This window comes from Cottoperca gobio, chromosome 9 (genome assembly GCF_900634415.1).
Source record: "Cottoperca gobio chromosome 9, fCotGob3.1, whole genome shotgun sequence".
Lineage (NCBI taxonomy): Eukaryota > Metazoa > Chordata > Actinopteri > Perciformes > Bovichtidae > Cottoperca > Cottoperca gobio.
This window is the reverse complement of record NC_041363.1, coordinates 4908434-4921664: the sequence shown is the minus strand read 5'-3', so window position 1 is coordinate 4921664 and position 13231 is coordinate 4908434. Positions and strand designations below refer to the sequence as shown.

The window sequence follows — 13231 nt, the reverse complement described above, 5'->3', positions numbered from 1 at the left end:
CAAGCATTCAATCATGTTTGAGGGCGGTAGAGAGAGAGCGTACAGAGACAAAGTTGAGAGAGAAAAAGAATAAGAGGATAAAATATAGAGTAGTTAAAACATAATTTTCTTTTTATCCAAGAAAGGGTCGTGATGACATGAAATGGCATAAGGATCCAGAGTGGATCACCGTGTGCTCTCTGATTGCCTCGCCACTACCTGCACTCACTTCCTCTTTGTTCTGCTCAGTTTGGCTCAGACTTACTTCGGTGCCGATGAATACTCGTCCGGTTCTCTTAGGATTTCTCACAGTTTTGAGGAGTTACATTTAGTGTTTCAGATCAACAATGTTCCCTTTTTCCCCTTCTTCCCTTTTGTGGTCTGTTGTATGTTTACTTCCCCTCTAGTTGGGTAATGATTGGCATTTAGAACATTCAGTCTCCATTGTAGCTCTGTGGCTTCACAGGAGACCTATTCAGAGATCGAGGAGAGCCCAAGCGTACTGATATAAAGTGTTCCCTCTTCCATTTTCAAGAGGAGTGTCGGCTGGTCATATTTGGAGGAGAGTTGTACACAGTCTTTGTCTGGCTTTCCCTTCACTTCACTCTTTATTTCTGTCCTGGACTGTCACACAACAGAGTGATACAGTTGAGTTGTATTACAAGTGTACACGGGACAGTAAGATTAAGATGAAGCTATATGAAGCATAAATCACACTTTCTACAGTGTATAAGACTTTTTATTAGCCACACGAGCGGCATGGCTTGAAGTTTGGCAATGATCATTGGTGGGATGGTGTGTCGGGCCACCAACAAATATCTCAGTTATTCATGGTTCCCAGAAGATGAATCCTACAGATGTTGCTGATACCTTGACTTTTCCTCCAGAAACGCAAATACTGGGTGGATTAACTTGACATTTTGCACAGATATCCAAGGTCCCCAGGGCATGAGTCCTGGTGATCTTCTGACATTTCCTGTAGTGTAACCTGTAGGTCAGATATTTCACTTATTCAGTGAAATATCTCATTTTCTATGTCGACTTGAAGGATTGGCACCCAATTTTACAGACATTCGTGGTCCACAGGCAATGAATCATTATGACTTTGGTGATCATGTCTCGAAAACTATTGGATGGATTGCCATGAAATTTGGTTCAGACATACCTGTCCTCCTCAGGATGAACAGTAATAACTTTGGTGACCCCCTGACCTTTCATCTCGCGACATCGTGAGGTTATAATTCAGTTTGTGATGAAATACCTGCAAAACCTAAAAAAATTAAAATTAAAACTTTAATATTAACAAATATGAGCATGCCAATATGTTAAACTATGATAGTGATGATGGTAAACATTATTCCTGCTAAGCATCACCATGTGAGAACTGCCATTCTGGGCATGTTGCATTGTGAGCATGCCCCAGTGAACATTTAGCTTAAAGCACCAATGTGCCCAAATACAGATGACGACTGTCGACTCTTAATCTGTTTGAATCACGCATGTTGTTTAATAAATACTTTGGCAAACATTCATTTTGACAGTGGAACTCTTGCATTCAAAATCCAACCTACAAATTGTACCTAAAGGTTGAAGTACACAAAATGCAAAATGGCTCCAATCTAAGTTTTATATTTATTATTGGAATTGTGTTTCTGCTTCATCGCAGCCTCAGTGGCATCTGGATGTAGTCAAGGTAGAGCTCATTTTAACAACTGATCACATGTTTGACGGATAAAATGTTTATCTGGAAAGTAACTTTAGCTGGATGATAAATGTAGAGGAGGTAAAAGTACAACATTTCCCTCTAGAATGTATTCGAGTAGAAGCGTAAGTGTCTCAGATGTGTGCTTAAATACAGTAATTGAGTAAATGTCAGTTAGAGCTGTTCGATCAGAAGATAGATGTTTCTATACAACATGAATAGTCAACAGATGACTGTTATTTAACCTGCAGGAGACTCATATGCTGGCTGGTTACAAGTCCAAATTGACCGTTAAGCCAATAAAAGACACTTCAACCGTACTCTAACATCTACTCAGAAAGCTGGGATATGGTCTGTGGAGTAATGATTGGCTGTCCTGTGAGACTCCACTGTGTTTAAAACATTCTGAAGCGTCACTGGAAAGCACTGATAGACATCCTGATCACTGGAGTGTAAAGAAACCAGATACAAGACCCCGCTGCTCCCGCTGGGACCTCGAGGAGGACTGTGCATGAGCTCTTTGTGTTTCAAGTGCTCCAAGTAAGTTCCTCCTCAGCACTTCCTTTTCACCCTCACCTGAGGATGGATCTTCCATTTAGTGATTTCCTGCTTTTACAATAGGTTTAAAGTTTAGCAAGCTGGTTCTTGTTGCCTTCAGTTAAAGGAGCCATTAAATGTCAGAGCAGATTTGAATCCTGTGGCGGATAAACAAATAATTTTCCACCTTTCAATAAAATTCATGTGGTGTCCGAATAATTAGAAAAATGAGTTCCCAACTTTTTTTTCCAAATCCTCGTGGATGCACACAGCTTGCTGAGTTGAAGTCATATCACGCAGAAACATGGCGGACGAAAGTAAATGTTGGATTGATGGCTCATAACACGTCTTCTTTACAGTGTTTATGTCCATTCCCAACTCTGGAAATGGGACCATCCGAGGAGCACATGCATGCAACGTCGGTGTTAGCGGATGTCCGCACTCTCCGAGGGCCGTTCTAGTTTGCATTACTGAAGCAATTATTTGATCATCTTCCTTTGCTCGCTCTATAGTGACATCTGCTCGATAACACCATCCATCCATCGTCTACCGCTTATCGGGGTTCGGGTGGCGGGGGCAGCAGCTCCAGTAAGGAATCCCAATCTTCCCTTCTCCGGGCCACATCCTCCAGCTCTGACTGGGGGATCCCGAGGCGTTCCCAGTCCAGTGAGGAGATATAATCTCTCCACCGAGTCCTGGGTCTTCCCCGGGGTCTCCTCCCAGCTGGACGTGCCTTGAACACCTCCCTAGGGAGGCGCCCAGGTGGCATCCTTACTAGATGCCCGAACCACCTCAACTGGCTCCTTTTAACGCAGAGGAGCCAGTTGAGTTGCTCGATAACACCCCAGGCCGAAAATGAACGTTGGGTGTGACAATTGCTCCTTTTTGCTGAGTAGTGTGGTCGAAGTGGAAGACAAATAACGCAGAATTTGGACTGACTTGTGACGTTAAGACAAAAACACAAAGACGAAGGATTTGTTTGTCCCTCTCCTGTCCAGAAAACTTCTCGTTATGAACCATTATGTTCACAGAGCGCTTCCCAGTACACAACTATAAATATGAGATGTTTTAATTTCATAAACCTGTTACCTTTTAATCATCACCCTCTGGTCAGGAGCATTAAACCAAACGAGTCACAGCTGTGCGTGCAGCATCACCTGCTGCTCACCTCTTTCTGCCGACTGCAAAGGAACCAACTTCTCTGTTTAGTGAAAGAACGCTTTCATTCAGAAACACAATATTTCCTGGTGTTGCTGTAACCATAACCTTACAGTCCTCTTCACAGGAATTGTGAAAGAAGGCAACATGATTGGTCATGGTCCATCATTTAGTCTCTCAGCCAAGTCATGGCAAGAATTTAAGATTACGATTGCCAACACGGACACTGATCTCATCTAAAAAGGACAAAAAATACTGTTGTCGGATCATAAGACTAAACATGTGATGTTATTGCAGAATATAAATGTCTGTAGGCTTTCATTCGCATTCGCACAGAGAGGGAAGCAGCTGGCAAAAATACTTTGAATCACATTAGAAAGCCTGCAACACCAAAAGATGATTACACTCATACACACATGGCGTGTGCACACACTCATTCAGGTTGACCCTTAGGTGTAGTGTTAATCTTTATTCCTATATAGAGGGGAAGCATACCATCTGTCATATTACCTATTTTCACTTTGCATTTAACTCCCATCACAACATGACATTACATCAAAGAAAGAAGCTCGACTGGAAACGGCATATATATTCATTGGCATACAGACAGGCAATCGCATAGTGCATGTTAAAGTGCAGCAGCAAATTCAAGAGGAAAGCAAAGTCCTATCCGCCAACCTGGTATAGATTAGATAGTGAGAGTGATTAGGCCTTCTTTTATAATTTAGTCGTCTCTTCAATCCTGAAACTTCGCAGTCACCCTGAGACAAAATGACACAGTTCACATGTTGTGGAACGTTAGTCTTAATCTATTTTATGTCAACACTCTCACACGTATAGTCTTAGACCAGCGTCTGTGGATACACTTTACAATATGGGTTTTGTGTAAGAGTTTTTCATTTACAGTTTTTTATCCTCCTTTGTAGTCCACTGAGCCAAGGACATAGATGTTGTAATTTTGCCGCAGTCAAAGAAACCTTTTCATAATGTCCTTTTCAGACAGCGAGTGAGTGTATCTATCACTGAGGGAGGTAAAGGAGGGAGAGGAGTTGTGTAACAGGACGATCACATCTCACTTATACACCCCCCTCGTTCTATGGCACATTCACCACGGATGAAGAAGGATGAAGAAAGTTACTTTTTGACAAGTTCATTTAGCTTTAAGATCTATTTGGAGTCAAAACATATATATTTTTTTAGCAACGATTGTCAAACTGCACATTAAAGGAGCAGGTGTTTGCTGTGATTTGGTTATTAGATTGACCGGTGCAACACACAAGATAACACATGTTTAAAACATCCAATTGTCGACTAAAAACAGCAAGATCATAACAAAAGATAACAGCTGGGACATCTTCTGAAGACAAGACAGTGCAGTGAAGCATCTGGACAATGTATTGCTAGACAGAATGACAAAAAAAAAAGTAATTGTCTGTCTGGGCGCAGCTGCCATGCATGGATCGACTGGATATGGCACATTGAAATGAGGGTTTTCTTGGTAACAGAATTAGAATCTCTCAGCCTCATACGTTCCTAAACTTGTCTTTTCTTTCTCCACAGAGTGAAGTTGAAAGAAGGAGTGACGTTTCTTGGGGCTCGTCCCAGCAATCCCACTCAGTGGATCGTTAGCCAGGATGTGAGGAGCGAAGGCCACCGAGTGGTGACTCTCCACTGCCGCAGGAAGGAGTCCGGCTACGATCAGCAAAGGTCAGAACATACATTACTAACACTCACCACATTTGTCTTGGAAGTTTGATCGGTTACTTTTGCAACTGCATGAAACGATATGTTTGGTCACTTTGGTCACAACGAAACACAACATTGACAGATTATTATCTTGTAGGAAACAGCTGCTCATACATACTCTCTCTTCTTTAAGCTCTGATCTGGTCTCCACCGACTCCAGAGAGACACATCTGGCTCTTTAGCTGCTAAATGTTTCACTATCATCACCAGCTAATGTTGTCTGTCTGCGATGTGATGCTGACAGGTAGCACACAGCGGGTTCAGCAGAGCTGCCAAACACGTTTAACGAGAGTGAGAGCGAATCAAAAACATTAAAGTTGCGCACCATAAAACCAAAACAATGAACTGAAAGATGCTTCAATTCCCCACAGAGTTGAAGGGAAGTGCAGAACTGGATGTCCTTTTCCCCATTATTTATATAAAACCATAAATGATTGCAGCTTTTAATTTTGCATGTACAATATTTCAATTGAAGACTCGTTCTGTACCGATGTAGTGAAGTAAATATAAATTATAACCTGCATTTACCAGCGGCTGCTGTCTCTCACTCTTTTGATACTCGACCATTGAGCTATCCCCGTCACTTACCTTGTTCTGTTCCCTACATTACCGTCATTTTAGAAATTGCTTCCTCTCGTTGTTCACATCTTGCAGGAGATAATGTGAAGGATCTAAAGGACGTTCTCTCGAATGACACACTTGACTGCTCATAAGAGCCATGGGATGTGTCTGTTGAGATCACTGTGGGGCGGGAGAAGTTATCGGACTCTCTCCATCCTATCCCTTCCCTCCCTCCATCTCCCTTTTTATTTTTTATTTGCATACTTATTTTCTCCGCTGCCAGATCCTCAAAGTTGTTTTGGTCATTTCCTATCTGTATTCAAGTCCTTAAACTAATCTGGCAGATAGGGAAGTGATTGCCAGCACTCGGCAAAAAGGTTGCCGTGTTAATTAAGTGCTGATCGAAGGCCTTTGTGTGTTTTAATGGTTTTTCCTTCTCGGATCAGGAAGAAGTTTTTAATGATCAAACTTTCTAGTGACAGGTGTTATATTATGGATTAGAGGCAGATTTGGGTAATGCTCCACTTATTTGCTCTTTAGCTTTCGTTCCACTTCAAAAGTTCTAAACTACTCCCTTAAAATAACACTTGACATCGCAGCTGCAACTTTTAATCAAAGTTGTGCATGGGGCTATTTAAGGGTACGGCAGTCCATGAAACATGATGTGAATCTGTTGGTGTAGAGATTTGTCTCGACATGCTGCTATTAGTGGATCACTTACGAGGAATGATTACAGTGTAACTGCGACGCACGCGGCGCGTTTAACAAAGATATATGTTTGAGTAGCTGCAAAAGGAGAAGCGGCAAATAAAGATTTTCTTTAATAGACGTCTCGTACGGTAATTTGTTGTGTGATGCTGCAGAGCTTTTACTTTCCGCCCAGCAGAAAGTTACACTCACATCTCATCTTTCTTTACGTGGGTTTAATATTTCCTCTGAACATACAGCACAACTTTGGTTGACATTTTTATGTGCAGTCGATTTCAAAAAAGGAGCTGAAAGTCGCCTCCTCGCTGGAACTTCTTGTCAGACCTTCAGTTCACTCGTATAATACGTTTTGACAGCTTCGTCTTACAAACAGAAAGCTACCGGCTGCCTGAAATTACACAGGGCTGCAGAATATCTTTATTATATCAAATAATAGTCAGAATATTGTGACTGAATGAGACCGGAAAAGCACATGTATAATGTTGCCGTACAGTTCGAACCATTTTATTTGTGGGTTTTAGCGAGAAGCTTGATGTCAGCAGTTTCTTTGGAAATGGAAACATGGAAGCAAGAACGTGTTTAAGGTGTTTCTTTTTGTCGAATAATATTTTCTTTTAAAATCCCCAAACACTACTTTCCGACCTGAATATGTGAGGAGGCCGGCCGAGGGAGTCCAGGTTGAATTTTGGGCCTTTAACAATAAGCCTCCCGTGAGTGTTGGAGGTGATACATTATGCCTGTAAGCGGAGCTGCAGCATCTTGAACAACATTAAAAAAAAAGGAGCTTTTAACAAACTGCAGCGGTGAGCAGCAACGGGAGCCGTTCTCCCCCTTCATGCAGATCTGTTTCTCTCTGCTTTGTCTCCCACACACATGTGCGCTGTTACAGTAGAGAAATAATGTTTTATTGATTTACTAAGTGAAGGAGCCAGAGACGAGAATGAACATATTTAGTCTAATCCCTGCTGTTTGGGCCATGTACGATGGACTGCTCCTTAATCCCCAAAGCTGTCAAAGTCACTTCACAGAGAAGACCAAAGACGCCCCGTGATGGCTTTACAATACACAATGCTCCAATTTTTCTTTTCGTCTTGTCCTCCCCGCTCTCAGTCATTTCAATGAAGCTCTTTTAGAAGGGGATTAGACTATCTCATCTGCTGAGCTGTCATTCAGCCCGCTTTCTTCTTTCCTGCTCCTTTCCTTGAGGACAGAAGGATGAGGTGTGTGTGCGTGTGTGTGTGTGTGTGAATGCAGCAGGTCAGAACCATCTGCATCCTGTTTGCATTTGTTTGTAATTTAATGAACATGATTATCCCTTTGTGCACATTTGCTGCTATTCTCAAGAGCCCTTTTTCCTAAAAGTACAATTTATTAGAGAAGTAACCACCTCGACTTTTGGATGCTTTTTATTTGTAATTGCGTTTCCTTATCTTTAAAAAAAAAAAAGCTTGCCAGATACACACTTCTGAAAAATATGGTTGCTATATGCCATATTGAAGCTGCCTCTTAAAATACATCTATGATAACATGTACACATGTTCGACGACATCATCTGTGTGTCTGCTATGAACCACAGACTGTATGTAAATATCTTGTATATACGTTTATCCTACGTACGACTCCTCAGCCTCTGTGGCTTCTGAGCAGCTGTTAATCACAGCGCTCCATCATGACATCTCACATTTATGACCTGCACTGCATCCAGCCACCAGCCATCCAGATGTTTCGCCTTCACTTTGTTGGGGAACTGTCATGTCGTCCATCATTATACACAATCTATGATCTGCACATCTAAAGCAAGTCTTTGGATGGAGGCGTAGGAGTGCCTCAGCTGCCCAGGGTTTAGCAGCTGTTAGTCAATGAGCTAATGACACCAGCAAACATATATGTCATCAGAAACTACTCTCAGGATTGCACTGCGGTTGGATTTTCATCTTGACACACACTCAGACTGAAAATTGGAGTCGCAGCTCAGACTGTCAGCTGTGGTACAGATGGATCGTTGACACGGCACCATAGACTGCAGACTGGACTTAAGTGTCAGTGAATGATGTGTGTGGCACCGCTAATTGAAGCGTGCCTGTGAGCATGTGTGCCACGATGCGAGCACAGTCCCCCTGCAAGCTGGAGAGCACGATGATACCGATGGGTCAGGTGTGGCCCTACTCCATGTGCAGGTTCACTCATTCCCTCGAAGCTGCTCACGCCGGCCAGCTGAGCCACTCCTTTCTTCCCCATTCACAGCTGATGCTCCAACCACGGCATATTCTTCACACAATACATTGTTTTCAGGCATATTTTTAATGTGTTTGTCAGCCCTGCAGACACTGGAATCTTGCTGTGGTGATACAAACCTGCACACTTTCTCTCACTGGTGGCATCATAACGTTACATTTAGGCATGTAATTAGGCATCCGGCGTATTAAAAACAATACTGAGGAGACTGAACATAACAGAGCTGAACTCACCCTGAAGGAAACGCCACCAAACAGATGATGTCACTTCTTTTCAATTCAATAAAAGAAATCTATTGAATGTGCAATAATGAGTTCATAGCTGTCTGGGATTTTGTCACGATATGTTTGAATGGAAAAAAAACTGATCTGCTCCAGTTGCACTGCATGCTGGGTCACACACATTACTTCAAAGCTGTAGGCATTTATTGCCAAATCAGACTGAATAACAAAAGCTTCTGGTTTTCATAAAGACCTCTTGGAAGAGCTGGATTCTGCTCATCTGTGGGAGGATGTACAGTAAAGACTCATTCATTAATTGATGGATTATTGATGGCTGTTTAACATATGCATTAATGAGATGGATGTTCTTATCTAAAATTAATTGACTGTTCACTCCACCCCGCCCCTGAACGGTGCAATCATATGACACACCAGGCCGGAGACACGGGGCTCTATTAAGGACAATATGTTGCACTTTAGGGGTTCGATGTATGATTCAAAACAATCACAAAGGGATGCAAAATGACTAAAAGTATACTCTTTAAGTCTTAATATAAGCAGAGCATAGTTTCCCCTTTACTGTCTATACACTTTATATCTTTCGTATCAGCCTGCGTGATGAGAGACGACACTCTCGGCTCGTAAGCGTGCATTTACAGCCACATTATATGCAGATCATTTTTCAACCTTCCATCATATTTTGGAGGGAGCATGGTGCCTTTTTCAGGATGTGATTGTCAGTGATGGTGCTGCAGTATATCAGATACATCAGAATGAGTCCCTATAGAAAGGGACAGCATTGCTCTGTGTAGACACAATACTGGCTGAAATGCACTCGGGTAGATTGAAAAGTTCACTTTGTCACCATTAAAGGCGAGTCCATCCAAAAACAAAAGCGGTCCTGCTTCCTCAGCATGTCATAAGCCGTAAGTAGAGGCCTCAGTAAGAGTGCCACGTCTGGGCCTTGGTAGTTCATTAAGACTGTCTGGGTGCAGATGGATCTTCCTCGTGAGCCACCGCTTCATTAATCCCCCACGTCACGGCCAGCAGAGGGACAGCAGGCAGTCCACTCCTTCAGCCACAAAAGAGCAAGTCCAAGCGAAGGGGACGGATGGGGGGGCAGGGAGGAGGGGACGGGGGGATCACATATATTTAAATAACTTTTTTAATTTTCCAAACTTCAAACAGCCTCATCGCGGCCTGTTTTACATTAAATCATAGAGTTGGGATTAATATAATTGAATTCAACGTACATTAATTTAGCTATAAAGATACATGACTCTTCCTTTAAAGCAAGCTTGTAAATCTCCTCCAAGTGAATGGTGAGGGATCCCAGAGGGAAAGAAATCACACAGCTATGTAATAACGGGTAAGATTTGCCAGCGACCTCACACCATTTATCTATTTTTCAAAGTCTAGAGAACCTTTAAGAACATAATTATTTATAGTTTGTGACATTTACTGCAAAACTGTAATGAAACAAAGGACCCAGCATCACTTTTTTCCTGCGCAAAGCTCCTGATTTTTTATTTTTCTGTATTAAAATGTCTTTCTCTGATATCTTTGGGTCTTTAATAAATGTTTTGAAAAGGTCTAGTTAGACTGATGGTGAGAGACACAGTCTGAGCAGGTCGGAGCTATTTCTGTCCTTTCAAACTTGATTTCAAATTACTTTCTAAATCCTCTCCATTTGTGCAGTTTTTAAAAAACATATGCAGTCGCCCTGAGAATGAGGCTCACAGCCGTAATGCTGCATAAAGCAAAGCTGAAATGTCCCAATTGCATTAAGGCCAAACTGGAATGTTAACTTGACAGTCTTAATACTAACACCCTTAATAATGAATCAGCCGTACTCCAACTGGCCTCCATTTACCGTAAACACTCTCACTGGAGCTTCACTGCAACTATTAACTAATGCACACTTATCTACACGGCTCTGTTTCCTCAGTCATCTCTTAATAACAGAAATGACGTGCGATCGATGCACGGGACAGCCCAGACGATCGAAGAGTGAACGCTGGGGTTGTTATTAGGTGCCACATTGTAAGGTTGGTGGAAATTCAAATTGTACCGAATAGAATAGATGTACTTTGGTTTCCTTTATCAGGACCGGAGCAGAGATGTGGCACATTCTGTCTCTCCAGGACAGCCAGCTGATTACAGCAGTCAGCCCAGATTACATCTGACTGCTCGGGCTGGAAACAATGTGGGGAAATAATGTCCCGGTGTGCCTCATTGCACTTTTCCCCAGTCCACCAATCACACAGAAATAACACTCAATGAGGAAGGTGTGATCTTTACTGTATACATCTGCACCAAGGCGCTGTGACTGTGCAAAGGTAGCCATTGTTAAAGGCTTCACCTGGTGCAGCTGAATAGTTCTGTCAATGATATAGAGGAGCCGTTTGATTGTTTCATTTTGACTCCACTCACGGCATGGTGGAGGCTGTGGATGTATTAGACGTAGTAAATAGTGTGTGTGCAAGCGCAGGAGACAGATTGAGGTTCGCATGTGTTTTAGATTTATAAAGGTTTATGAGTGAATATCCTGCTTTTAGAGTTTAATCCCCTTGAGGATTAGATTGTGCGTTGCATTATCAGAGATGTTCTGTGTGTGTGTGTGTGTGTGGTTACAGTGCAATTGCTTAAAAAAAAAACTTAATATAATAAGTACAAGTACAATTCTATAGCTCTAAACATTTATATATATATATATATATATATATATGTATTTCTTTCTTTCACCTTCATTTCTTTTGTGCAGCATTTTGTACATTTAATTGCATATTTGCAGCACCACCACGACTCACATCTACAACCAGTCGGGTTTAGTTGTGCTGCTTTCTGTTCGTTGATACACGATTACAAACATCTAACAACAACCTGACACATTCATCTCTGGATCATTCATTTCAAAATGTTTGTATGGACCAACATGAATACACTGATTTAAACTTCAGTCGTCCGTACATATGCTGCCAATATGTTTAAATACACTGACATACAGGTACATACAGGTTAAAGCACTTATCCTACACCAGGAAGAATAACACGGTAACAACTTTATGGTATAAAATAATGATATCCTAGCTTTTGTAAATGACGTTACAAAATACTGGGGAGCATGAATGTAGTTTTGGGATCCATCTGAAAGTCATCGTCCCAACCATCCCAACTTCCCTTACCTGCCAGTGGTAACATTAAGTGTTATGAAAAGCTTTATTGATGCTTTTTTTGTACACATGTTTACACTGTAAAGCCCGGGCTGTAATCTGAAGCATTTATCTGTGATTTTAATTAAAAAGTAAATGAAAAACACTAATTAATGAGATGAGTCAGAGGGAACCCTGCTGATAAAGGCTCTCCTCCCTACGTTTACATCCTCCCTCTGTGAAGGATCAGCAGCGTTCACTTTTGTTTTGAAATAAGCACAGCATGGATTTATTTCCTGTGCTCTTCTCCCATAAATAAATGCATGACCGTACCCTCTGCCGAAATTTCCTTATGTTGTCTGAGCAGACAGAACACAGTTTAGACCCGTGGTTAGATCAAACGTGTTGCTCTGCTCGCTGCAGGTAGCACTCAGCCATGAAGGCACAAACATGAAATTGTCTGCAGACTTTCTCACAAACATCCTTGTTGTTTCTCTTGTAATTACATTGCTGTAGTGTCTATTAAACAAATACTCTGCATTGCAGTGAGTTTCCTCTCATTCGACGCTCTCGTCTGATGAGTGACAACCCAACAGTGAGAATAAGCTACACTTGTCTTTAATACCACCAGTGAACCTTCTCACAAAGGCTCCTTCCCCACGCATGTATCTAACTGAATAGGAAAACCTTGGCCTACAGTTGGCTCCAATTAACCTCAGTTTAGCTCGGCCTTCAAGATGATTGGCTTTTACACCGAAGTCTATTCCACTTATAGAAATGCCTGGTCTGGCACTAAAGCTGTCTCATTTCTCTAACCTGCACAGGAGAATATTTAAAATAGAACTATTTAAATAAGGCTATTAAAACAGGCCCTGGGCTGTTGAGAAAGGTATGGTAGCAGTGTTAGAAAAGAAGAGAAATAACACGAGGGAGGGGGGGGGGGGGGCAAGATGGAAGAGATGTTGAAGAACTCGGCATGTGGAACACAAACGGGCAGCTCTGCTTTCAGTCAGAAGCAGATTCACTAAAGCACAAGACAAACAGGAGACGGTACCAGTCACATCCTCTCGTCTGCACTGCAGCACCTGTGTGTGTGTGTGTGTGTGTGTGTGTGTGTGTGTGTGTGTGTGAACACTGACAAGCAATCTTTTGCTGTCTGCTGTTATCATTCCTAGCCTAACAGGTTGAAAGCAGAACTCTGAACAGCTGATAACGTGCAAAGGGAAAGTATA

At 42.0% G+C, this 13231-nt stretch overlaps 1 protein-coding gene across 1 annotated transcript in view; it reads left to right on the top strand.

The window, feature by feature from the left end:
• si:dkeyp-14d3.1 (transmembrane protein 132C) overlaps positions 1-13231 on the top strand; it is an 86236-nt gene that overhangs the window by 30172 nt on the left and 42833 nt on the right. Inside the window, 1 exon segment of the mRNA XM_029440204.1 lies at positions 4937-5083. Coding sequence (XP_029296064.1) covers positions 4937-5083 — 147 coding nt within the window.